Source organism: Natrix helvetica (genome assembly GCF_964273705.1).
Source record: "Natrix helvetica genome assembly, chromosome: 1".
Classification (NCBI taxonomy): Eukaryota; Metazoa; Chordata; class Lepidosauria; order Squamata; family Natricidae; genus Natrix; species Natrix helvetica.
Window position 1 is genome coordinate 181999314 of NC_138548.1, and position 27271 is coordinate 182026584.

General features: G+C 39.1%; 1 protein-coding gene across 5 annotated transcripts in view; it reads left to right on the forward strand.

The window, feature by feature from the left end:
* The window catches only part of NBEAL1 (neurobeachin like 1), a 98585-nt gene extending 74255 nt beyond the window's left edge, over positions 1-24330 (forward strand). For 3 of the 5 annotated variants that reach the window (XM_081938652.1, XM_081938655.1, XM_081938653.1), the window contains 11 exons: positions 830-947; positions 3322-3419; positions 3661-3777; positions 6699-6788; positions 7719-7828; positions 8754-8926; positions 11599-11693; positions 13521-13637; positions 14759-14920; positions 17483-17631; positions 19177-21081. In XM_081938652.1, coding sequence (XP_081794778.1) covers positions 830-947; positions 3322-3419; positions 3661-3777; positions 6699-6788; positions 7719-7828; positions 8754-8926; positions 11599-11693; positions 13521-13637; positions 14759-14920; positions 17483-17631; positions 19177-19450 — 1503 coding nt within the window. In that variant the 3' untranslated portion in view covers positions 19451-21081. Of the gene's footprint in view, positions 1-829; positions 948-3321; positions 3420-3660; positions 3778-6698; positions 6789-7718; positions 7829-8753; positions 8927-11598; positions 11694-13520; positions 13638-14758; positions 14921-17482; positions 17632-19176; positions 21082-21110 lie in introns of those variants that run through there. The other 2 variants (XM_081938654.1, XM_081938656.1) reach the window with 1 other exon arrangement.
* Positions 24331-27271: the final 2941 nt, after the last annotated feature.

The following is a 27271-nucleotide window of genomic DNA, read 5'->3' on the forward strand; positions in this document are numbered from 1 at the left end:
TGCAGGTTTGTTCCCTGCAATAAGTATGAGTGTTTCTCCTGGGTGCTCAAATATTTTTTAGTTTTTAAATAAGGGGTTAAATAAGTGGCCGTTTCTGGAGGGTACAATTTGCAGTTGACAAGAATGTTTTCAGTGTCTTTAATGGCTGGTGTTCCAGAAATGCAAAATCTTTCTTCAATTGGGACCCAATGAAACCTCCCATGCCTTACCATGGAGTCCAGATGTTCAAATCGAGCTCTAGAAAAAACTCTTCTGAGATGTTGAGGTGTTAGATATTTGTGATATTTGTAATATATGTGTTAGATATTTTTCTAACCAGGAGGCTGATTTGTGTTGAACCAGCCACTTCAGACATTTGACACATTTAAGTGCTGCAGTGTCAGCTTAAGTAGCCACATTAATAACTCTTTGTTTGAAAGACTTTAGATCCAGAGGTGGGTTCCTCCCGGTCCTGTCTAGTACGCCAGAAGAGGTAGTGAAAATCTGGCGTACTGGGCCGGATCAGTAGTAATGGTAGCTTGGCCATGCCTCTGAACCTACGTCAGAAGCTTTTTTTTAAAGCCCTTTTTCCATGCCGGTTCAGGCAAGGGAAAAGAGGTTTTAAAAACTAAAAGGGAGAGAAGGGGGGAGGGAAAGGATTTATTTTCTTATATTACACAGTTACGCAAACATCATCATAAAACTAGGATGATCTTTTTCAGTGAATGTAAATATGGAAAGCAAAGTGTATTTGGAAAAAGCTTTTTTTTTCCCCAAAAATAAAATGGGCTAGAAGTTTTTTTTGAAGAACTCAGTTAATGAACTCATTTTTTTTTTCTTGCTGTCTTAGGAATCAGAATATGTCTCTACTCATCTCCATGAATGGATAGATCTGATTTTTGGCTATAAACAAAGGGGGCCAGCTGCAGTGGAAGCTCTGAATGTCTTCTATTACTGTACTTATGAAGGTATGAAGCCCCATCTTTTCTTGGTTCATAATTGGATCATGTGTATTGAAAAGGTTAATAGTAGCTTTAAAAGCTAAACCAAAGAAGGGCAGGATAGATCACAATCGGCTTTGATAATGCCATGGATAAAATGTTGCACTCTATCAAATATTTACTATCTTTATGATTTGATTAGTGCTGCATAGTATTAAATGGCTTACCTACTATTTTTTTGCATTAGTATCTGTATATGGTTAATTAGGGTTAGAGAGAATGATTAACAATGTATCAGTGGCCAAATATTTAGTGAGAATATGTATGCATTACATCATGTTTGTGATGTCTTATAAGAGTGATAGGTGGCAGTATCTAACTGACATTTGGCTGCTCCAGAAAAAAGCTAAGCAAGATGAGACCTTGTTAATACAGAGTCCTCAACTTCTGACCACATTTGAGTCCAAACTTTCTGTTGCTGGGAAATTTGTTAAGTGAGTTTTGCCCATTTCATGACTTTCCTTGCCACATTTGTTAAGTGAATTACAGCAGTTGTTAAATTAGTAACACAGTTGTTAGGTAAATCTGGCTTCCCCATTGACTTTGCTGGTCAGAAAGTAACAAAAGGAGATGACATGACCCTGGGACACTTCAGCTGTCATAAATGTGAATCCATTGTCAACCATCCAAATGTAAATCACATGACCAAGGGGATGCTGCAATGGTCGTAAGTGTGAAAAATGATCATAAGTTACGTTTATGCTGTTGTAACTTCGAATGGTCACTAAGTGAACTGTTGTAAGTCAAGGACTACCTGTATTTTGATGGAAGGCTACTACAAAATCCCAGAATTGTAAACTTGAAAGTTGTAAATACATCCTGGCAAATAATGTTTGTGTAGTTTTATGGACATGTCCATGGCATCGCTGTTTCACTAGCACCATGAATCGTGCTTAGTTTTACCTACATTGTATCCGGTGCAACAGGCCCTGGCGTCCACCACATGAATGCACGCAGCGCACGTGCATGCATCCTTACCTCTTCCAACGCCCCTGTGAGCCTCTGCGATGCTCCAGCTGCTTGGCGGAGTGTCACACAGGTGCCGTGCGTTCCATACGCATGCGCGGAAGCCCTGAAGAGCTCAAATACAGATAAAGAGTTTGGGCGGGTGGGTGGGCCCTCCAGAGCACCGTACCAGAACGGTACCTGGTGCTCCGGGCAGGCACCGGTACACCCATACCGGGGTGTATCACCTGCAACCCACCACTGCTTGTATCTATATATGGATCATTTAAGATTTTGAGAGTTGATTTTAAGTCACAAAGTTGATGTGATAAAAGTTCAGTTTTTATTTGAAATGTTCTCCTTGTCCTCATACAGAGTGTTACACTCAGTCAACTCTTACTGCACACTGCAGTAGGAGACCGTTGAGTCTAGGGTGGCAAAAAAAGTCAGAAAGAATCTAGTAGCATCTTTTCTGACTAGCAAATTGTATTAACCAACATGAGCGTTGTCAGATTCATAGAGTGGCTAGACTACATGCAGTTTCCAGGCATCTGATGACATTAAATGCAGCTCATGGAAATTTATGTTTGTTAATGACATCTTTTAGTCCAAAAAGATGATACTAGACTCAATGTGATCGCCATAGAAATTCTAAGGTTAAAATTCATCAACTTATAGAAGTCTGTGCCTCTCACGATAAAATGATTCTTCACAGCAGAAATTGAAGACCTTCTTTGAGAGGTGGTCCGTGTGTAACATCAAACTCCAAATACACCTTGAGCCTTAAATGCTTTTCTTCAGCTCCATTATAAATATGGGGATTGGAAACTTCTGCTTTTATTTGGTCACAGTTTACCACATCATCTAAACTAGTATAACGTAGAAGAATAATCCGAGTTAAAAAATAACCAGAATTTCTTAGGAATGAATAATTTTAAAAAATGAAAAGAAATGCTTTGTAGACCATGGAGCAAACTATCACACAGGTCCAAGGGTCAGTCATTTTCATCATACTAAACTAGTTTTATTCTTGTTCTTCAGGTTGCATCCAAATGGATAGGGCAGATTGGTCCTAGACCTTGGAAAATAGTTAGCATTTAGGCTCTGATGAAACCTGCTCTTTTACTACTAGAGTTTGGTTTTCCTTAACCTAATGCTTTTTGGAGTTTGTAGTCTGAGTAGATCTGAAGGACACCAGATAGAAAGAGAGGCTACTGTACATTTACGGTAGAAGAGAATGGAGAAACATTACAATAACTGCAAGGGAGGGAGCAAGTGTACAACTCCCCATAATAACTTCAGGTTAAGAAATATTAAGTAATATATACTTGTGAAACCATGTACAGAAAGGTATATTATTTTCATTATTTTGTTTGCCATTTAACTATCATTGCAGGAGCTGTAGACCTGGATGCCTTAACTGATGAGAAAGAAAGAAAAGCCTTAGAAGGGATGATTAACAACTTCGGACAAACACCTTGCCAATTATTGAAGGTAAATCCTTTGGAAACGCTAAGAATCCCAGGTACCATCTCCAAATGAATAGCCTGTCCTTGACCGTGTATCATGGTTCTCATGCTTCAGAGGCTTCTCCTCAGGCCTTGCCACAGCCCCCCTGTTATACCTCACAGTCACATACTGTGCCAAATCACATGATCTTTATTCCTCTTATTTCAATAATTTGTTGAAGAATCATTGTGTAATTGTGGTTCCCACTTCTCTGGACTAATTCTAGGAGCCCCATCCAGCAAGATTATCTGTGGAGGAAGTGCTGCAGAAGCAGACCAAAAATGAAAATTCCACCCTCAATCTGTTCCAGCATCTCCCTGAACTAAAATCCTTCTTCATCGAGGTAAAGATATTTGTTATCAGGTTGCAGCTGATAATGTTTCACGTTATTCATATTTAATATTTTAAAAAACAGCCTCTGGGGTGTTTCAAAATAAAAATAATAAATTCCCACATGATTGGGTGAAATAAAAATGGATTCAAGGTCCAAAAAGCTTGATGCCTATGAAGACAGAAGACTGTGCATTACACATTTTTTACAATGATGGTAGAAACAGATCTATTCAGTTTTTTTAGTTTCTGCAAATGCAAAAAACCTATCAGTCATTAATATTGTTTAAATCTCTCTAAACAGAGCAAAGCAGAGAAGACAAAAGCACTCAGAGGATAGTAATATAGCAAAAGCAATAGCACTTAGACTTGCAAGTAAAACTCGAAAAATTAGAATATCATGCAAAAGTTCATTTATTTCAGTAATGCAGCTTAAAAGGTGAAACTAATATATGAGATAGACTCATTACATGCAAAGCAAGATAGTTCTTTACAGCCCTCTCTAAGCAGTTTACAGAGTTGCCCCCAACAATCTGGATCCTCATTTTACCAACCTTGGAAGGATAGAAGGCTGAGTCAACCTTAAGCTGATGAGAATCTTACTCCTGACAGCCAGCAGAATTAGCCTGCAATAATGAATTCTTACCACTGTGCCATGGTAACAAAACCTGATACTCTGAATGGCTCTCTTTTGTTTCTTTTTAAACACTACTGTAGGTATATTATGTGGATGAGGGCAAAAGTGTTCAGCCACAAGGAAATATTCTTAATATTTTAAAACATGTTTTTGTGATGATGGAAAGTTTTTTTGTCAGTCATAGTACAAGCCATAATCGCATGAGGACTCCAGTACACTTTTGTAGCCATTTAACAACGATTGGTTAGGAGCAGTGACGTGCAGTCAGGTGAGGCAAGTGAGGCACAGCCTCCCCACTCTCATCATGAAAAAAAAAAGTAAAAGGAAAAAGCTGAGCTAGTTGCTGCCTCACCGTGGATGACTCTGCTCTCCCTCCCCAAGTGTAGTGACTTCCTCCCCAGGCCCCCATTTATTTCTCTCTCTCACACACACAGCTGGATAAAACTATATAAAAATCTAGCCCAGCTTCACTGATTACAAGTTTGAAAAGGCAACGTGGCTCCACCTGCAATCAAACTACACTTGGGGAGGGAGAGCACAAGCGAGCACTGAGGAGACCACAGGAGGAGGCAGGAAGCCAGGCAAAGAGCCATGCTGTAGTACACACACTTCCCCCCAGCCTCTTTCTTTTGGAAGGCTTGGCTCGGCTCCCCTCCGGCTTCTCTGCCTCTCCTCTCACCCCAGCCTGCCAGCAGGAGGTGGTGGGTGGGCTTTATTGTGTTCCAGGGATTTCCCACCCAGACAGCAGGCTGCATTTGCAATGGTGGAGGTGTTTGGGAAAGGCAGCAGGGGAATGGGGGGGGGGATGGCAGAGGAGCTGCTTTCAAGCCACTGGAAAAGATATCCAATCCAACTTTTGTGTGTGGGGGGGTTTGTTTGAGAGTGAGTGAGAGAGGGAAGGGGTAGGAGAGATAGTCCAATCCAACTTCTGTGTGTGTGTGTGTGTGTTTGAGAGAGGGGGAGGAAGGGAGAGAGGGAGGAAGGAGGGGAAGGAGAAGAAAAAGAAAAAGAAAGAAGGAGCAAAGGAGAAAAACAAATGCTGTCGCTTTAAATTGGAACTGAGCATGCCTGGCTGTGGAATTCTGGGAGTTGAAGTCCACAAGTCTAAAAATATTTGAAACTCAGCACTGTGTCAGTGCCTCACCAGTCATAAACCTCACCGCACGTCACTGGTTAGGAGGATTACATTTTCCCAGCAGATCATAAAAGGTCCAAGATCGCGTTTCTGAGTATGGTTGAAATTAACATCTCTACAATCTTATATGGCCCTTGTTGCAACTTGTTCTCTAGAAGATGCTCATTCACTTCAATGCTGGTCTATTTCCATTGAAGCCAAGATTGTTGGTACTTTGGGAATTATTATTGCCGTTCTCATTAGTTCTAAGCCTGTTTCTGAGCATTCCAATGGTTTGTCTTTGTTACTAATAAACTAAGATGACTAGTTGTGCTGTACAACAGTCAAATATGAATTACAATAATTTGAGAATAAGATACTGTACTGAGTTTGCAGTATAGCCACAGCCAAGGGGTACTTTCATACTGATTTAGATGTGTAGGTTTCAGAAGATAATAAACATAGTTGCATAGATGCAGAAAAAATTCTATGGTATAGATCAGTGTTTCTCAATCTTGGCAACTTGAAGATGTCCGGACTTCAACTCCCAGCATTCGCTGGCTGGGGAATTCTGGGTGTTGAAGTCCAGACATCTTCAAGTTGCTAAGATTGAAAAACACTGGTATAGATGAACATTCAGTGTAATTATAAAAACATTTTTTTTCTAATGTAATTAGAAAAATGTTTCATCTCCTGGTCGTCATTTCTTTAGAGATACTCTGACTTTTTAACCCTCCCATTTATACTTTATTTCTGTACATGCTTTATTTCACACATTTGAAATAAAGGATTATACAAATACTGTAGGATAATTTTGACCATGATTAATATGGCAATTGAGAAAAAGAAAAGCTAGCAATGAAGAAGCAATAATTATATAAATAGTTCCACATTTTTTTTTCTTATTTAAGTGGCGGTTCTAACTAGCTGACACAATGAACTTTCAAGTCTTCAGCCTGATTCTGTTTCCGCCCATTCCAGCAAAAACTGGGCAAGTGATTCAGATCCAGGAGTTCCTTCTGCTATTACATTTCAGAATTAGAAACACGTATTTTTGAAATTCCCTTTAATATTAGCATCACCATTGGCTATAAGTTTGAATATCACCTACATGCTAGCATATATCACATCAGATTAATTTGCCTTACTTACCATCACCAACTAGCATCTGTTTTCCCCTTAGGGAATCAGTGATGGAATCCCCATCGTTAAGGCTGTTGTTCCCAGGAACCAATACCGGTCTTTCATGTCACAGGGAAGTCCAGAACTTTTGGTGAGTAACATTTGCAAAAAATGCTGGAAGAAGGTCTGATATGAAATTATCAAAATGGCTTGTTATTACTGTATTTTTGGACTATAAGATGCACTTCTCTCTCCTTCCCCCCCAAATGGGTGGAAATGTTTGTGCGTCTTATAGAGCAGATGTTGCCGAAGCCCTGTTCTAGGCGGTGGGGATCAGGATTCAGGGAGGCCAAAAATGGGGCACATGGAGGCCAAAAATGGGGCACGTGGATGTGGTGATGGGCGGCTGAAGCAGCAATACCTGCCACCTTGAACAGGCTGAAAATAGGACATGCGAAGGCCAAAAAATGAGCCATGTGGAGATGGCGATGGGCGCTGCTGCCAATAGTGATAGGCTCCGCCACTAATGGGCGGTGATGTTGATGATCCCCACAGCCTGGAACAGCTGATCAGTGGTATTCTGGGAGGCTGATCCAACTGCTAATCAGCTGCTCCTGCTACATCTGGCTGTGCTGAAGCTGATCAGGTTGTTTGCTGCAAGGAGGCAAATTTCTGGGAGGCAGAGGCAGATTTTTTTTGTTTTCCTCCGCAAAAGCCAGGCGCATCTTATGGTTCAGAGCGTCTCATAGTGTGAAAAATATGGTAATTGTTAACCTATTGCTTGTTGTTAATTTGTTATTAATATTTCACTTGTTTCCATCCAAAGGTGGAAAGTTTAAGGGTATTACAACGTGTGTTGAGGTATCTTTGATCATGATTTGTGCGATTATTGTGTTTAATGTTTCATGAGTAGATGTAGTATCTTAATACAATAAATATATAAAAATCAATAGATCTCTACTTTCAGAACTATAATTCAAAGATTCACAAAAGAGCAGTCAGAAAAGACAAATTGTATTTATATTTGATGTTAATGAGTTTATATTTCATTTTTTTTTAAATTAAACATTCTTTTCTGAAGGTAACAGTGAATCTCAACTTCATTATTGGGACTCATGGATGGCTACCTTATGACCGAAATATTTCCAATTATTTCACTTTCCTTAAGGATCAAACAGTGACAAATCCCAAGTGAGTAAAAAACCATAATTTTCTTGGACATATTTTGGCATGTGTTTTACAAACTAGAGCCCACCTTATAAATATTGATGTGATCTTTCATTGGGGATATGCATAGAGATAAATAATATTTTCATAGCTCTTTGTATGTCTTTAATCTATTTATCCAGAGCAAGGTACAAATAAGTTTATCTGAATCAAGTTATATGCATACAGGCAGAAGTTTGTATGTATGCATACATACATTCAGTGTGTATATTGTCTATTTTGAACTGCAAGATAGGCTTCTGGGTAGGTGATGAAAGCTTCTACTCAGAGCTGGATGCTATGGGAAATTATCTGAAGAAATCAGGAAGGATGAGAATGTTGATGAAGGAGTCCATGGGCTCATGGTCAATTTTGGCTTAATAAACTGGTTCATTGAATTCATGTCCTCTTTGCTATTTAATCAGCTTTATACTGTCCTCTAGACATTTTCCCCAAGGATAGGTACATCCTGATTGAACAAAGCTCAGATATGAGCCTGGAGACTCCTGTAATGCAAGATCAAGAGAATGGATGATAAAATCTGAAGTCCGCAGTTCAGATCTGAGAAACTTGCACAGTTACTGATAAGAATTGGGAGTTTGGCTATAACAGTATACCCCAATCAGTCATTTTACGAATGAGCAGGACAAACTGAGATGTACCTGATCTCTCTGTTGCCCTCTCCCTTCTCCCATTCTAACTGGAAGAAAACAGAATTTGTTATGCTGGAAGTTGAAACTTGGGCTTTATTCTCACTTTGGTAAAATGTTTATATAGTTGCAAGTAGATTTAATATTATTAAGTAATTATATTGCACTTTTATTTGTACTGAAATTTGTTTCATGATTTTGGACAACAATATACTTTAATAAATGAAAAATGTACATCTAATTTAAGTATTTGTTTCCAGAACACAACGAAACATCAGTGGTCCTTTTGCACCAGGATTGGAAATTACTTCAAAGTTGTTTGTGATGTCCCATGATGCAAAATTGCTTTTTAGTGGAGGGCATTGGGACAATAGCATTCGTGTGACATCTCTCACCAAGGGAAAAGTGATGGCGCAGCATATTCGGCACATGGGTAAGGGATTGGGGATTTGTTTGTTTGTTTGTTTGTTTGTTTAGAGAGGATTAGAATGTTGAGATGCTCTCACAAAATGGCTGCCACAAAATAGGTGAGGTTGCTTATAAATTTCTGCTCCAGGGAGCAGGCTAGTCACAAAGTTCCTGTTTACTGGGCAAGCAAACTGTAGCACTAGCACCTAGCACTTAGACTTATATACCATCTTCACAGTGCTTTGCAGCCCTCTCTAAATGGTTTACAGAGTCAGCATTTTGCCCCCAACAATTTGGGTCCTCATCTTATCCATCTCGGAAGGATGGAAGGCTGAGTCAACCTTGAGCCTGGGAGACTCAAACTGCTGAACTGCAGCTAGCAGTCAGCTGAAGTAACCAGCAGCACTGCACTCTAACCTCGGCCACCTTGCCACCTCGGCTGTGCCACTCGGCTCTTATTGTAGAGACCCACAGAGATGAACTATGTAGAAATTATTTGGAAAACACAAGCCTGCATTAAGTTTGGGAAACAGTGAAAGCTGAAACAGAAGTTGAGCCTGGCTGGACTCTAACTCATTGGGCTATAAGAGGAAAGAAAGGGAAAACTCAGACTCGGACTTTGAAGCACCTGTTATTATATTCTATTCAGTGACGTGCGGTCAGGGGAGGCAAGGGAGGCAGAGCCTCACCTCTCTTCATGAAATAATAGTATATAATTTGACAGTCGACAGTCGCTTTTGTGCCTTCGTCATCCGGAAACGCCGACATTTCTGCCTCCGCCCTCCGCAGCTACCGGGCGCGCATGGACGGAGGTAGGCAGAATGGCGCCGAGGCGATCGGGCAGGCGAGCGACTGAGGATTGGGCTGCCTCGCTCGCTCTTTCATCCGCCCGGATCGCCTCGGTGTCGCTGTGGCTACCTCTGTCCGTGCTGATGTTGTCGGCGCTCCCGGATGACGTCATCCGGAAACGCTGACATTTCTGCGCAGGGACGGAGGTAGCCACAGCGACACCGAGGCGATCCGGGCAGATGAAAGAGCGAGCGAGGCAGCCCGATCCTCAGTCGCTTTCCCGCCAGATCGGCTCGGCGCCATTCTGCCTACCTCCGTCCATGCGCGCCCGGGAGCTGCGGAGGGCGGAGGCAGAAATGTGTGCCTCCAGCACACGTGGTCCCATTCCCCGCCTTCCTGATGACGTCACCAGCCTCACCAGCCATTAACCTCACAGCACGTCACTGATTCTATTTGAATAACATCCTCCAAAACAAAGCATGGGGCTGCAACCATCTACTAACTATATGCAAAAATGTTTAACAATTGAGAAATGTTCATGAGCATACAGAAGGCGTCTGTGCTTTGCTTTGCAGAACTCCCACATCCCGTTCATTTATGTAATTAAAGTAAGGAGACTGCCAGGCAAGATATCCATGGAAACACTGATGTTTATAGCAATTGTGTTGTCTGCCCAGAAGTAAAGAGGTCCTGACTTTACAGCAGAAGGAAGCCCTAGAAATACAAAAGATGCAGCAACACATTACTTGGATCTACTAATGTATCAAAAAATAAATAAATGCTTAAACTACAAACAGGAGTGGAGCCTTCTTGTTGGTTCTTCTGTCTTAATTCTGAATACAGAGAATAGATACAAATGCACTGTATTCTTCCATTGTGATACATAAAGAAAATTCACCATGTTCTGAGTCTGTATAATATAGAGACCATTGGGTGGATGTTACTGCTTATCACATCTCAGGAAATGATAAACGTATTGTAGATAACAATATTTATATTACTGCTGGGCTGATTAGCATTATTTTTAGTAAGAAGGAAATAGGTTACCTTCCTGATTTTCAAGATGTTAATTGTAGCTTGTTTTCTCATTTTATCCCCATGAGGTTGAGAACAATGATTGAACCAAAGCCTGCTTTTGATTTTCAAGAACCAAGTGAAGTTTTAAAGTAGTATCACTCTAGGCCTAGTCTAAAGTGTAGTCTAAGTATTAGATTGCATTGGCTCAGAAGCCTCTTCCATTCCACTATCTGTCCACAACGATCCATTAGAACTTTTGCGAACTCTACAGATGGGCTAAAAAGACAGTGGATCACCAATTAATCTCATGAGATATTCTTCCTCCGACACCAGAATTTCTCTTTTTTATTCTTCCCTAGCTTGGGGAAAACAAGGCTCCTCCTTTGTTTTTTGCTACCACAGACTAGTACCTTTTGGAATAGCATGAATCATGCTAGATTTGATCCATTTAAAATGTCTCCTTCCTGACAAACCCCATAGAAATGAATAGGATTTAGCTTGAAAGAAGGTAAGTAAATGTGCACGAAGGGCTCTGGTGAGCCTTTACTGGCCCCACATCCGTATCTTATGAGAGTTGGCTCTTGAATGATACCTGATGGAGAAAAAAGTATTTTTACACAATCGTTTATGTTTAATGCCTCTTTTTTCCGGGGGCAGAAATATTCTCTTTAGGAATTCTTATTAATATAATTAAGTGTTCCACACGATACATACAATGTTTGCTCATTCATATTCTTTAAAATCTAATGGTCATGAATTTACATTAATTTTGCAATGTAGAATAGTTGTTTCATTTTGGGCAAAGCCAGCACATCTGTGTTTAAACGGTCACTTTTTTATCTGGTTATTTCAATTTCTACGAATTGAGTCTTCCTCTGTTTATGTTTATAGACATTGTGACGTGCTTAGCCATGGATTTTTGCGGGATCCATTTAATTTCTGGCTCAAGGGACACCACTTGTATGGTGTGGCAAATAGTTCAGCAGGTGAGTTGGCTTTTGTGGAACTCTGCAAGCTGTTTGTGCTGTGGGATGCTGCCATGTTTTCTGATTGCATTAATTTACAGATGGGACAGAAAGATCAGAATGTGAGGTACAATACATTCATTCAAATTTTATAAAATATAGAAGGGTTGCTTGAGTCTCACACAGTTAGGAATTTGTATAGGGCTTACAGAGCCACGAGGGATACATTCTAGCACAGTGATGGCGAACCTATGGCACGCGTGCCACAAGTGGCACGCAGAGCCATTTGTCAGGGCACGCGAGGCGCTGCCCTGTCAGCTGGCCAGCGCGCATGCTGGCCAGCTGAGTTCACCTTTTTTAAAGCTATTTTTTGCCTTCCCCAGGCTCCAGAGGCTTTATAGGAGACTGGGGAGGGCGAAAAGAGCCTCCCCTGCCACTCCGGAGGCCCTCCGAAGGCTTCAGGGACCGTCCGGAGGCTTTCCTGAAGCCTTCAGAACGCTTAAAACCACCCTTCCGGGTTGCTCGGAGGATGGTTTTAAGCGTTCCGAAGGCTTCAGGGAAGCCTCCGGACAGTCCCTGAAGCCTCCGGAGGGCCTCCGGGGGGGTGGGGGAGGCTCTTTTCGCCCTCCCCAGGCTCCTATAAAGCCTCTGGAGCCTGGGGAGGGCGAAAAAAGCATGTAAATATGGGGGGTCGCGCGTTGTGCGCACATGCACACTTGGAGTCGCGCATTGCATTATGCGTGCGGCACGCCCGCACACGACCTCCCTGTGCTCCCCCCACTTGTGGCATGCGAGCCAAAAAAGGTTCGCCATCGCTGTTCTAGCATATCTGATAGAGGACGTATTGGTGCACGGAAACTTACATGAGCATGCCAAAAACACTGGGGTGAGGTGAGGTAAGACTGGAGTCCAGCGATGGCGTTTGCATTGCTAATGGATTGGAGAGGATTTGTTTTGGGCCAGTTGGTTTGGTCTGGTTTCATTATGACTTTGTGCTGTGTGGGAATTGTGATGGGTAGCCATGCAAGCCTTTTTAAATAAATCAATAAAAATAAATTTATAAAAAGGTTGTTCTTGTACTGATTGTTCTTGTAACTCCTTGGAAAATAATAATAATGTGCATTTAAAGGCCCCAGGCCTTTGTTCACTGTTTAGTCCTTTCTTTAGTGTAAATGTAAATGTAAAACTATTGCTGTATCAGTTAGTTCTGAGGCACAAGTGAGGAAAGAATTCCTTTTTTATTCTTTTATATATCCTGAGATTTTCTGATTTTTTGAGCTAACGTTTTGCTTGTGACTCCTAAGAATAAATTGAATTGATATGTTTTCCTCCTTTTTATTTGTTTTGTTTACTTATTTTGATAGTGGTTTCAGAAGATCCAGTTTTGTTTTCACCGTGGTCAATAAAATGGCAGCTCAGCACCTACTAGCTGCCATTTTATTGGCAACTATGAGCTGTATTTTATCTTACCTTGGATGAAATAAATCAACCTTTATACATTTACCTTACCTTTGTTAGCTGCATTTTATTTTACCTTTGGTGACTTTCTAAACTTACAGCTATCGTAATAAACTGGAGCCAGGTTTTTGAAGCAAAGTTAAGTGGGTCTAACTAGTAGGCTAATGACAATCATGATGGTAGTGAGCAGGAAGAGGTAGCTAGGCCTTTCCTCTTGGCTGCAGAAATTGTTTAGTCTCTTCCTTAGCCTATAATAAGAATTTTTAATATATTAAGAAGTATTATGCTTTTATTTGCAACAAAATAATGTCAGGTTTTGGGCAAATGTACTGCTTTGAAAATATCTTGTCTTTTCATATAACTGTTCTTCTTTCCAATATTTAATTGCAGGGTGGAGTGCCAATAGGACTGGTTCCTAAACCTTTGCAGATTCTCTATGGACATACCAGTGAAGTGTCTTCAGTTGGCATCAGTACAGAACTGGACATGGCAGTGTCAGGTGCCAGGGTATGCTTGCTTGTTGTTTCCTAAGTATTCAGATTCTAGAAAGAGTGCAGAGAAGAGCAACAAAAATGATTAGGGGACTGGAGACTAAAAAATATGAAGAACGGTTGCAGGAACTGGCTATGTTTAGCTTAAGGGAAAGAAGGACTAGGGGAGACATGATAGCATTATTCCAATATCTCAGGGGTTGCCACAAAGAAGAGGGAGTCAAGCTATTCTCCAAGGCACCTGAGGGTAGAACAAGAAGCAATGGATGGAAACTAATCAAGGAGAGAAGCAACTTAGAACTGAGGAGAAACTTCCTGACAGTTAGAACAATTAATCAGTGGAACAGCTTGCCTCCAGAAGTTGTGAATGCCCCAACACTGGAAGTCTTTAAGAAGATGTTGGATAGCCATTTGTCTGGAACGGTATAGGGTTTCCTGCTTAGGCAGGGGGTTGGACTAGAAGACCTCCAAGGTCCCTTCCAACTCTACTATTGTATTGTATTGTATTCATTCAAAGTAAGGAAAACTGCTTCCCCAGCTTAAAGTACTTCATCAGTCTCAAGTGAACTTTGAATATGCAATTCATTCTTCCCAGGCCATTTACATTTCTAAGTTGTTACCTTGTGGTAAATGATGACTGCAAAGCTAGGCCCGCTTTTCCCCCCTTTTTGAACATCTGCTTCCAGGCAAATACATGCATGATAGTTTGATGGCAAATGTTCAACACAAAACTATTTTGGAGTTAGCTCTTCTATTTTTAAATGTATTTCCAAAACATCCTTCCTTCCTGTCTTCTGCAGAAAGAATGGAATGCATTCAACAAAATATATAGGATGTTTTTAAAACTACAGTGTGGATGCACAATGATCATTTGAGGCTGAGAAGAACTGCATTATTTAAAAGTCATTAATATAAAGTGCCATTATAAATGCTTGCTGTTAAAAGTCTTATTTGCCTCATAAAACATTGCTTAGATAGGATAATCCGTTGAAAAACCTCTGCCTGGATGGATCATTTTTGTGTGTCGTTCTGGGCATGCTGACCATTATATTAAAAGCACAGAGGCTAGTGTTGCTACACCATGAATTGGTTCTCACATTCTTCCAGTTTTGAGATATCTTTGTTTGGTTTTAATAGGATGGAACTGTGATTGTCCACACAATTCAGAAGGGGCAACATATGAGGACTCTGAGGCCACCCTGTGAGAGTTCTCTCCCGATCACTGTTCCTAATCTGGCTCTGTCTTGGGAAGGACACTTAGTCGTTCATACCAGCATTGAAGGAAAGACAACTCTCAAGGTATTGAGACAGCAGTATGCAAAGGGGCTGCATTGGTTCTGTTTCTAGAGGTGGGGATAAATTAACTGCGTGATTGGAATAGTAATGGGAATTTCTTATTGTCATTCAGCATTCTCAAGGCTAGTCCCTCCCTCCATCACACCATGGAATGGTACATATAATTCAGAGGTGAAATCCAGCAGGTTCTGGAGAACTGGTAGTGGATATTTTGAGTAGTTCAGAGAACCAGTAGCGGAAATTTTGAGTAGTTCGGAGAACCGGCAAATGCCACCTCTGGCTAGCCCTTCCCCTGCCACGCCCACCAAACCACGCCCACAAAATTGGTAGTAAAAAAATTGAATTTCACTACTGATATAATTGTATGTCTAGATGCATACAAATATATATCTGTAATCTGGGCCCATGGGTGTATATTTATGTTTGCATAAACCATATATTCATGTTTTGTTGTCCAGAAAAATAGGCAAATAGAGCATATGGGAAAGCCCTTTTAAATGTGTGAATTCAGTTACATAGACTTGACTTAATCAAAATGCAGCAACTTTTGCCTGTACATGAATTAGTATGGGCAAAGTATTGGAATTCATTCTTGACTGTGTCTCCTGCCTCTGTAGTGTAAGGTTGTGCAATTTCTTTGGACGCAAGGCTTTGCAACACAGAGAAATGACAAAAGTAACTTTGGTCTAAGATTCACTGAAGCGGCCAAAGCTGTATCCAGAATTGTGTGGCTGCTGGAGGGAAGCTTCTATAGCTCTTTTTCCCAAGCAAATCCTAGGCATTTCACTCTCTCTGTCCAAGAATTTAGTATCCTTGTTGGCTTAAACTCAATATTATGTAACATAATTACCTTTTTTGGCTGACTAAATGTTGCCTATAGTGTTTCAATATGGCTATAGTTGATATGGAATAATAAAAAGAGTCCTCCGGTCTACCAGCCTGGAGAGTAATATTTTTATTTTTATTATTTCTTTTATTCATTAAACATGAAACTCAGTGAACTGAACATTTAAAGATGTGTCACAAATACCATTGTTTGGTGCTAATGATTGATACGGGTTGCTGCCAGTGTTCTAGGTATCAACCAAGTACGGTCTATTGTTGTTGTTATTTAATTCCCTTTTTAGCAATGATCTTTTGCAAAATTGGTTCTAGGATAAAGTTCAAGACCAAATGCCATCATGTATTTATAATTTAATTGGAAAAAGACAATTTTGAGTTGTGTGGTTGTCATTTTACTTCTGGAGATGCATCCTTAGCAGTGTTGGAGAAATTGTGGCTTTCTATTTTCCCAAATGTCCAGATACCATTTGAGAATTTAGAGGTGGAGCCCAGTTGCCAAGTTGTAGAGTCTTGGTGATAGATTTTAGCCTTGCATATCTACTCTTTCTTGAATATAATTAGTTCTGCAACTGATATTCTGCAACATTCACTTCTCTGCAACTGTTGGCAACCTTTTATTTGCATGTCCTCTGCAGACTACAACACAGTCATACTCCCTTATTTAAAAAATGGGTAGAATTTCACAGTCACATATTGTAAGATTTTGTATTCTCATATACAAAATTTTAATTTCCATAGGATCTGAAAGGTTAACAATCCCTACCTTATACCATATCTACAGAATTTGATATAAAATCATGCATTTACTAACCTAGACAGGTTCCTAATCAGGCTCCCACACCTCTATATGTAAATATTAGGTGAATTCACAACCCCAAATATTATGTAGAGCTGTGATGGCGAACCTATGGCACGCGTGCCACAAGTGGCACGCGGAGCCATTTGTTAGGGCACGCGAGGCGCTGCCCTGTCAGCTGGCCAGTGCACATGTGCACGCTGGCCAGCTGAGGTCACCTTTTTAAAAGCTATTTTTCGCCTTCCCCAGGCTCCAGAGGCTTTATAGGAGCCTGGGGAGGGCAAAAAGAGGCTCCCCCGCCCCCCCGGGACGCTTCAGGGACCGTCCCTGAAGCCTTCGGAACGCTTAAAACCACCCTCCGAGCAAACCGGAAGTGACTTCCGGGTTGCTCAGAGGGTCGTTTTAAGCGTTCCGAAGGTTTCAGGGACCGTCCGAGGCTTCCCTGATGCCTTCGGAGCGCTTAAAACGACCCTCCGAGCAACCCGGAAGTCACTTCCGGTTTGCTCGGAAGGTGGTTTTAAGCGTTCCAAAGGCTTCAGGGACCGTCCGAGGGCCTCCGGGGGGTCGGGGGAGGCTCTTTTCGCCCTCCCCAGGCTCCTATAAAGCCCCTGGAGCCTGGGGAGGGCAAAAAAAACATGTAAAAATGGGGGGGGTCGCGCGTTGTGCGTGCATGCGCACTGGGGGGGTCGTGCGTTGCATTATGGGTGCGGCACGCCCGCACTCGAGCCCCCTGTGCTCCCCCCACTTGTGGCACGCGAGCCAAAAAAGGTTCGCCATCACTGATGTAGAGATTACTTACCATGGTATCTTCTTTTTATAATGGTGCTGCAAACAATACTGTTACAGAATTTAAAATTTCTATGGGGGAAGCGTTGTTGCTTAAGGCTTTTCCCTCTCTTTTATTGTTTCTTTGGTTTTCTGCCCAGGATAAGAACGCATTGCATCTCTACTCCGTGAATGGGAAGTATTTGGGCTCTGAGAGCTTGAAAGAAGATGTGTCAGATCTTTGTGTGACTGGAGAGTATATTGTAATAGGGAGTCTACAGGGATTTCTCTCCATAAGAGATGTCTACAGGTAAGGGGAAGCTTGAAAAGAAGCTCTTTCCAATGACTTGCAATGTTGACAACTTCAGTCCTTGGGAGTCTAAGATCAATCAGTCGTTCTCAATTTACAGTCTACGATCCTCCTCCACCAACTACTATTATTTATATGGAAGGAATCTCATATGCTGAATACTAAGCAGCACATTAATTCCTTGCTGGTTAGTTATGTGCTGTTTACGAATTTGAGCTCTTTTATGATTCCTATAACTACTAATCATGCTTCAGAATATCAGGAAACAATCTTTCTGGATCTCAGCCAACTTCCTGATTTGTGTTTTATTGCTGGTCGCTACTGTTTTTTCCTTTTTCTCTTTCTACTGTAAACATTTAGACAGAGCCCTAATGAATACAGGTAGTCCTCAACTTACAACCACAATTGAATCCAAAATTTCTGTTCCTGAACAAGAAAATTGTTAAGTGAGATTTGCTCCATCTTACGACCTTTCTTGCCACAATTGTTAAGTAATCACTGCTGTGGCTAGGTTAGTAACATACTTGTTAAGTGAATCAGGTTTCCCCATTGACTTCATATGTCAGAAGGCCACAAAAGGTGAACACATGATCCTGGGACACAGCAGCTGTCATAAATACATGCCAGTTGCCAAGCATCCGAATTTTGATCACCTGACCTCAGGGATGCTTCTCGGTGGTCCCAAGTGTGAAAAATGGTCATAAGTCACTTTTTTTCAGTGCCGTTGTAACTTTGAATGGTCAGTAAATGAATAGTTGCAAGCTGAGGAATCAGTTATTTCATGTTATAATATGGTAGTTGCTGTTGCTACTTCTCTAGTTCTGCTGGGTGCTTCTGGTTAATTGTTGATAATTTTCCATTCCAAATTTCCTTCTGTAGTTCATACAAACACATGCTACACCAAAACATCATTTTGGGGGAGAATTCTGAGAAATTGGGTGGGGGGAGAGATACAATTGCAGTCAAGAGCAGGATGATGTTGCACAAATGGCTTAGCATGAATCTGAATCCAACTCAATAATAGTAATTTGATTTTCAGTGAACTCCCTTGTATCAGTCAGTTGGGAACAGAAGCAAGTTATAGTTTTGTTTGAGTAGTGGATATGCTTAGAGCTATAATTTAATTTGAGATTGGTTGTTTATAGAATGGAATTGCTCTTATGTTTGGATTTGCATCTTAAAATGATATCCTTTTTTGTATCAATTCATTCTAATAAATTATAGACGTTTCATCTATGCTGAAATTGACTAGTAAGTTTGATGCACTGAACTGGCCCAGAAGAAAAGCGTTAAAAATGGCGGTATTGTTAGTCTTGTCATAACCAGTCAATGCCTTTGAGGAAATCTTTGAGGAGTACCAGTACAGTCCTCTTTCCCATTACTGACCATGTCCTAAGTACAGATGTCAAATCAGAGACTCAGTACATAATGCTTCATAAGACTTGCTGGTAGATGTCAGCAATTTCTATCTTTTAATGTAAATTGCCCATCGAGGGCTTTTTGGTCTGCTGTAAATAATAGATGTTTGTTATTTCTTTATTTCAGCCTGAGCCTTAGCTCCTCCCCATTAGCCATGCGGCTGCCAATTCACTGTGTCTCTGTTACCAAAGAATTCAGCCACATTCTGGTGGGCCTCGATGATGGCAAGTTGATTATCATTGGCGTCGGAAAGCCAGCAGAGGTAAAACCTACCATCAAGAACTTTATCTACCGAACAATGGGGAGCTCATTTATTTCTGCTTTCCGGCTGAGCAAGCAATCGCTTCTGTGGCAGGGCAAACTTCAAAGCAAATTTGACCTTTCAAAGGGGAAGAAATAATTCCCAAGACATTCTTAGAGATTCTTTAACACGTCCTTCTCTGCTTGGAAAAAAAGAGAGAGAGAGAATGTAGAGGGGAACCATAGGGAAAAGGAGATGTGCTGAACTAACATACAGATTTTATTGACAACCTGAATGCGCTAACAGTGCTTTCTAACTGGACTCAACGTGCTTAATGCTACCTGCCATTTAGTGCTTAATTCTCAACATTAACCTGTCACTACTGTTAACAATGAATGACATTAGCTTCCAGAAGAGAACTGAATAGACAACAGTGGGCGACTTTGGAACCATTGTGGCTTTGCTTAGCTGCATTCATACTCCATTTTAAAAAAATGCCATTAAGGATCCATCTTTTTGTTGCTAATTAGATTTATGCAAAGGGAAGTCCTTCTTATCCTCGGAGTGGATGCAAACTACTTGGATGCCAGCTACAATTATGCAGGTTTATTGGGCATGTCCTTTAGTCTACTGCACAAAAGGGATGTCACCAAAATATTTCCTAGAGCAAGTGAACCAAAGCTCTACAGTGACATCCTGGGCTTTCTGAACTGATGGGATACTGCATTATGGTGTCTGTAAAAATGATTCTCCTAATTTCGGAGAGATGCCCACTAGTATTTTCTTAACTCAAGCAAACCTCTGCACTAACCTCTTCAGAAGAAGCCAGGAAATGACTGATGCTTATTAATTATTGAGGACGATATAAAATCTTTGCAGGCTGTCTCTCAAGTGTCACATTGGGGGAATTGTCTAAGCTCTTTTCAGATCTCTGGAATATCCAGGTTATAATTGATATCAAAGCCATTCAACTCTCTTAGTTCAAGTTGTCAAGCTGAAGTCAGGCTTTGACTTCATTCAAAGTCAGACACAGTCAAATGTTGCACTATTATCTCGATTAGATAAATTATTTATTTGCCAAAAAGATGTGTGTTGTTTACACCACAAAACTAGTATGCCTTTAACTGCACAATCCAGCCAGGTCATTTGATTGTTGACCTAGGTTTTGAGTCTTTCTTATTTATTTACTTATTTATTGCATTATAAATTGCATCATTTAACACTAAATTGTTTGCACTGATTAAGATTAATGTAAATGTGTATAGGTTTCCCACCATAATAATTTTCTTCTTCCATTCCCTGTTTTTGCTGTTGTTTTTCAAACATTGTCAAACATTCTTTATGGTGTAAAGATTATGTGTTCATTTGCCGTTTGCTCCAAAGCATATTTCGAAGACTACCTAATTAGGTTGTTCAATTTGCAACCTTAAACAGAATTGATTGTTTTTTAGAGGTTCTTTTCTGTTTATATTTCAAAACCAAATAACGACAGAAGGCACCATAATCTTGATATCTAAATTATGTTTTCTTCAGCCTACAAAGCTTTTTAGGGCATTCAAACATGCCTCTTTAAAGTCACTTGATAATGTGACCCTTTAACAATGTATTTGAGAGAATTCGACTTTGTGCCCTTTATTTGTTTTCCCTAGGATTGTCCAAACATTGAAATATTTTAGAAATAAATTGCTATTGTGTTGTGTATATGTGCTCTATCTTTTGCTGTCTGCACTTCTGTAGAATCATCTGAAGTTTTTCTTTAATTTATCCCCCTTATCCCACTTTCCCCTTCCTTTTTGTGTCTCTGGCTTACTTTAAACAGATGCGTGCTGGCCAACTCTCCCGAAAATTGTGGGGTTCAAGCAAACGGATCAGTCAGATTTCATCTGGAGAAACTGAATATAATACTCAAGATTCCATGTGATATCTGCTCCTATCATCTCTTGGGATTCATACATTTTTGTTTAATCTTCCAATCATACCTCCCAACGTTCTCAGTTATGTTGCAACTACAGCACAATTTCCACAGGCACATATGCATATTAGTATACAACATCTATTGTTTTTTGTGCTAAGTAGAAGCAATAAGCTAATTCAGTCCTTTTTAAACACATTGCGAGATTAGATAGATAGATAGATAGATAGATAGATAGATAGATAGATGATAGATAGATAGATAGATAGATAGATAGATAGATAGATAGATAGATAGATAGATAGATAGATAGTATGGCTGTATATGTGTGTGTGTTTGAAAGTTAATGTTGACATGTTGACATAACTGACATATGAGAAAGCCAAAAAACTGGGGTTAATGACTATCAGCAATGTAAAGTATTGACAGTCACTAAATTTGCCTGTAATTACTGTACATGAATGTCACAATCAGTAATTTGTGGCTATCCATTATAACATTATTCTGTACCCTCCCTTTATATAACCTGCTGCTGTTTTGGCATAATAGAACTCACAGTTTGTGTTCAAAGTGGCCTTGGCCACTTTAGAGGTAGTTGCTGTGATGCCAAAAAAGAATTAGAGATCTAGTTTTTAAGTCCTTAACAAAAGGAGTCTTCTGGATCTTGGTTAATGTGTCTCTAAGTTATTTAACTATATAAATCAACAAAACAATTATTTAAAAAAATTCCAATACCTTTTTAGTTCTTGGAAACTGAATGAGAAATTTACTTAAACTCACCTATTTAAGTGGGGAAGTGGATGGCTGTCAATGCAAGTTGCTCTACTCAGAAGTCAGCTTTCTGAAATCTTTTGAACAGGTTGCCGTGCACGTTGAATGGTTAATATATGAACATAAATGAGAAAAAAATAAGAGGACCAACAGATGAGTTCTTAATTTTGTGGGATTCAGCACAGAAATTTCATCCTGCAGGGTATCTCATTCAGCATCATTAAATGGTCACTAAAACTATTTTTTTGCTGCTAAATATTAAATTTGAGCATTAAAACATTAATGTACTCGATACACACACAAAATTGGAATAGTTCTCCTGATTTTACATTTGCAATAGCGGGGAGAGGGAGATGCCATAAATAGGGCTAGATGGTAGCTTAGCAGTTTTGCTTGGTTCTTTAAGGGCCAGTCTATATGAAAAAGCTACCATACTATGCTGTTAATGGCAGTCATCTTTGTAATGGGAAGAAGTCTTCACCTGCAGAGTTATGGTATAATAACATTTCTTAACTGTAAGAATTATTTCGATGCTGGGAAATGTAAATAAGAGATTCTACAAATATAACTTATATCTTCTCTTTATTTCTCCAGGTTTTATTTTGCACAGTGTGAATTGTAATCCTAACTGAGGGCTTATTTTTTAAACAAATTGGATGTTAAATAGAGGCAATTGTATAATGGGAAAATGATGCAATTTTAGCCTTGGTTGCAAAGTCTTTGAGCGAGAATGTTATGATTCCCCAAGCAAAGAACATCTTTTTGTTATAATATATTTTTATGATTTTATGTTCACTGTTGTAAGAAAAATTGCATGCCTATTAAGAGCAGAGTACATGAATATTCCAGTGTACCATATACAGCTTATGGAGGTGGATTTATAACTTTCTCCTGGTTCCTTTGCGGCTCAAAAGTTGATGAACTACAAGGGAAACACAAGAAAATATGAAGTTAATCCTTAATTTTGGGTTGATTTTATCACTGATACAAAATTCATTCATTTTCATTATTATTTCTTCAAAGACTATTATCTTTTATTCTGCTTAGATGCATAATGTTTCTATAGTCTAAGCTTCAATCTTTTCCTTGGATAAGACCAATTGAAGTTAATGGGACTAACATTTAAGGAGACATACTGTATGTAGAATGTTCTGGAAATTTTTTATATTTTACTAATCTTGAGTGTAAAATAATTGTGGGCAAGAAGCACAGATTTGAGGTTAATCTTAAATTTAAGCAGAGTCTGGACTGTTTGGTACATAGATGGAAGAGCTTGTGGGAATTCCAGAGTTGTGAGGTAGATAAGGAAGTTGAAAGCACAGGCCAGAATAAGGGAACTGCAAGCTATTTCTGTATTGTTGCAAAGAAAGTGATATGGATGTATCTATGAAGTCACCAGGAGCTCTACTGAAAGATGAACTGACTTTTCCCACAATCTTATAGTTTGGAGAGAAGAGTCTAAAGAAAAGTTACACAAGACTGAACTTCAAAATATGTTAAAAGATGTGTGAGAAAGTTGGAATAGAAAACATTAGCATTACCAAAGATAATCACAAAGTGTTGAATGTTTTTGACGTGAAGTTGGGTTGTGAGAATTTAAAAACTGAAGGATTATTAATGTTGCAGACTGAATCATTTCTGTAAAAGCATGTAGATGCTATACTTAAATATGGGACTGCATGTAAAGATATTGTAGGGCATTATATTAATGGTTTTGCAATTGTATATTTGATATGTGTATATTTTGAAATGTGTTTAAAATTTCAGAGAGATTTCAGGTGGGCCAATTCAAAGACCTCCGTTCCAGGAAAACAATGGATATTTTCTGTATAAAGCTCTCTTACATGAGCTTCAAAAAGCTTCTTGCTGGAAATTTCTCAGCTATTTACCAGAGCCTACAGAACGTTTTGATTTCTTGGAGATAATGTATAATTTTAAAAAATGAAATGTTATATCCAAAAAGGGTAGGGTAACCACATTTTTAAATGTTTTTTTTTATTGAAATCAGGTAGTGGGAACCATCCAAATGTCCTTTCTATATGCGTTATGATTATTTATTTAAGACATGCAAAAGATTGACTTGAAAGAGTTTCTGGGCTCTTTCCTACGTAAGGCTAAGAACAGTTTTGACAATTTAGTAATTTTAATTCTTGTTTTAATAACTGTATTTTATATATTTATTCATGTACTTCTTTTAGGGTGTGGAAAGTGGCTCAAAATGGATTTAATATCTGTTGTAACAAAAATATATGACATGAAATATCAGATTTCATTCCTTCAAACAATGGAGAATCACCTCGAAAAATAATGCAAATTAATACTTGCTTTTTATAAAATGTTGTTTTGAGGGAATCAACGCTAAAAATAGGTTCAATGGAGTATTAAAACACTATAATATAAATTCACATTTTGCTTCCAAAGATACTGCAGAATTGATGATGTTCCATTGTATATAAGTGAGGGCCCTACAATCAATTAATCAATCTCCCATCTCTGTTATCTTGGCCCAAATACTGTGTTGGGAACAGGTGTCTGCAACACTCATGTCGCGCTGTCTCCCTACTTCCAAGGAGACATGCCTAGCACCAGAACATGGCAGGAATGGTTGATTTGTGGACTTAAATCTGAAAATTATACATTTGCTTTCTGTGGTATTCTTCTGACTAGTGTTCCCACTGGTGCCTTTGAATTGGACTTGCCACCTGGTGACTGTATGGACTGATGCTTGCTACCTTGGCTATCTTTAGAAAAAAGACCCTTAGTATATGAATTCTGAACACTTTTAATGTTTTCTTATCCGTGTCATACATTTGAGTATCAGAAAAGTGCAGGAACATTATAAGGTGAAAAGGTGGCATGGAAGATCCACATTAAGAATGTAAAGTTGTGCTTTGTTTAAAATTTTGCACAGAGGTTTGCTTTTCAGAAAGTGAAACTGTCATGTTTGATATTGCTTTCTCTGCGTTACTCAGAGAACAAATACTGTTTTATCTTCTTTGATTAAAAAAGTATCTTCTTTGCAAAAAAGAAAAGAAAAAAAAGTTCAGCATCTTTACTCAATCATTTAACAGCTGTATTTCTGAAGGCTATACTGAAAGTGTTAGGCTCAGGCCAACAGAGTTATGATATATGTCACTGAAATCAAGCAGACTTGGATGGTGGCCAGAATAGATGGAGTGGTCTAGAAGGAGAATTGGTTGGTTATTTGGGAGTGTTCTGAAATATAGATTATAAACAAGCATTAAGGAAGAGACTGATTGAAGGTGCCTATTGCACACAGCATCAAGTTTAAATTTCTCAGAATTTAAATCAGGCTTTTTAAAAAACAACTCCCCAGCCTCAATATTTGCTCAGTTTTTCCAGGACTGTGCTTATGTTCAGATCAGTCAGATAAGGATAGCACCTCTCAGTCTCCATGTTATTCCAGTGACAGTCTTTCTGTATAGCTATCTATGCACATCCATGATATTCATGATAATTATAATATTTACATGCCAATGAAATTCACCATCACAGGTTGCTAACCCTAACTTAATGCAGACTGAACCACTTTAGGATAACGTCTGCAGTTGTCATGAATTGTAGAGAAACAACTTCCATTGTTAAAGCTTCCAACACCACTTTGCTATCAAAAATGCATACATTAGTAGGCATGAAGTTTGCCTGATTTGATGCTACAAGAGAGAGAGAAAGTGCCACAAAGGCTGGGATTTTAAACTCTCCTCCATTAATGAAGAACTGGCTTTGGAAATTGTGCTGCAGGCACCAAACAAATTTTCTTTTACGAAGTTCAGCATTACACCTAACCTGTGCCTCTGCGTTTGTTCAAAACATCACACTTAAAAGTAAAAAGAACACGAAGCCTTCTGTACATAAGGGCAAAATGATAATCTAATGCTGATTATTCTAATAGTGCAATCTTGACTTCAAATGCCAAAAATGCCTTCAAATTTTAGATGGAAGTGTTTTGATAGAATTAAATTTCACCTAGCCATCATGGAAAGTTAAAACCTATCTCTCAATCTTTTGTGCAATATCTTTTATTTCTGGTGCTTCTAAGATTAAATAATATTCTATTTGTATTAATGTTCCAATGATAACGTTTAATAATTTTAAGCTTGTATGTATGTATGTATATTAGCTAACAGTGAACTGGTTTCTGTACAGCATGGTGAGAAATGTTTTAAAATTTGCACTTTGTAGGATTTACAGATTTGTAATTTAAACCTTTTTAAAATGCTTGCATACTTTGTACATAAAATGATTGTCAAATTAGCTTTGTATATAACAAGGTTTGAAGTCAATTAAATTTAAAAAATGGACCCATGACTAGTCTCCTAATGAATGATAGAATTGTTTCCTATTTCCCAAAATACAGCGTCCCAAGTCAGATACAGCCTCATGGGCGGAATTCAATGTCCATATGGACTTTATAGACAATACCCCTCATTCTCCTGGAGAAAATAAATTCAAAGGGTTGGAGTTTTAAGCATGTTCAGAGGTGCGATTGGAGCATGGCTGGATGGGTGCAGTCTTTCTTTTGCCTTGAAAAGATGCTTAATTTGTATGTTTTTACTGTGCTTCATGGACTCCTTTAGAGTAAAGCACTGCAATTGACAGAAAATACTAATTTTAGGCAGGAAATTAAATTGTGCCTTTCAAAAACACATTCCATTCCCATTTATGTGCCTATCTCTAAGGAACTCCAGGACTGCAACATAAGCTTTGCATGTTACCATTACAAAGTAACCCACATGCAATTCTAATGCATTGGCATTTTTATTTATTTTTTGTTTTGTTTTTAATAGCCATTGACATTTATCTTGGACTTCTATTGCTTTCTTAGCAAATGAATTCTTTGAACAATGATCCCAAAATCTTATTTTTCAATCTGTTAAACAAGGAGACAATTTAGTCCCTGACAACAATATATATATTTTCACATATCAGAATTGCTATTACAGACTGCTGCAATTCAGAGATTAATTTAAGCTCTTTAAAATGCTTGAAGTTACAATAGCCAAGAAACAAGCTGGAATTGAAAGATGGCTGAAATGTTGCTGTTATTAAGTAACTTTAGGAAAATAACCCTCTCAGATCCTCAGATGTAGGCTTGAAAATAAGTCCCTTGTAATCTGAACTATTTATTTATCCAGTCTGCCCTTTATCCAATCTGTTAATGTCTTAAGCTATGCTTGGGAAACACTAGACTTGAGGCTCACTAACACTATAACCTCGGAAAAGGGAACCTGTCCGTCCATAAATATTTGCTTAATAAAAGGAAAATATTGCAGCTC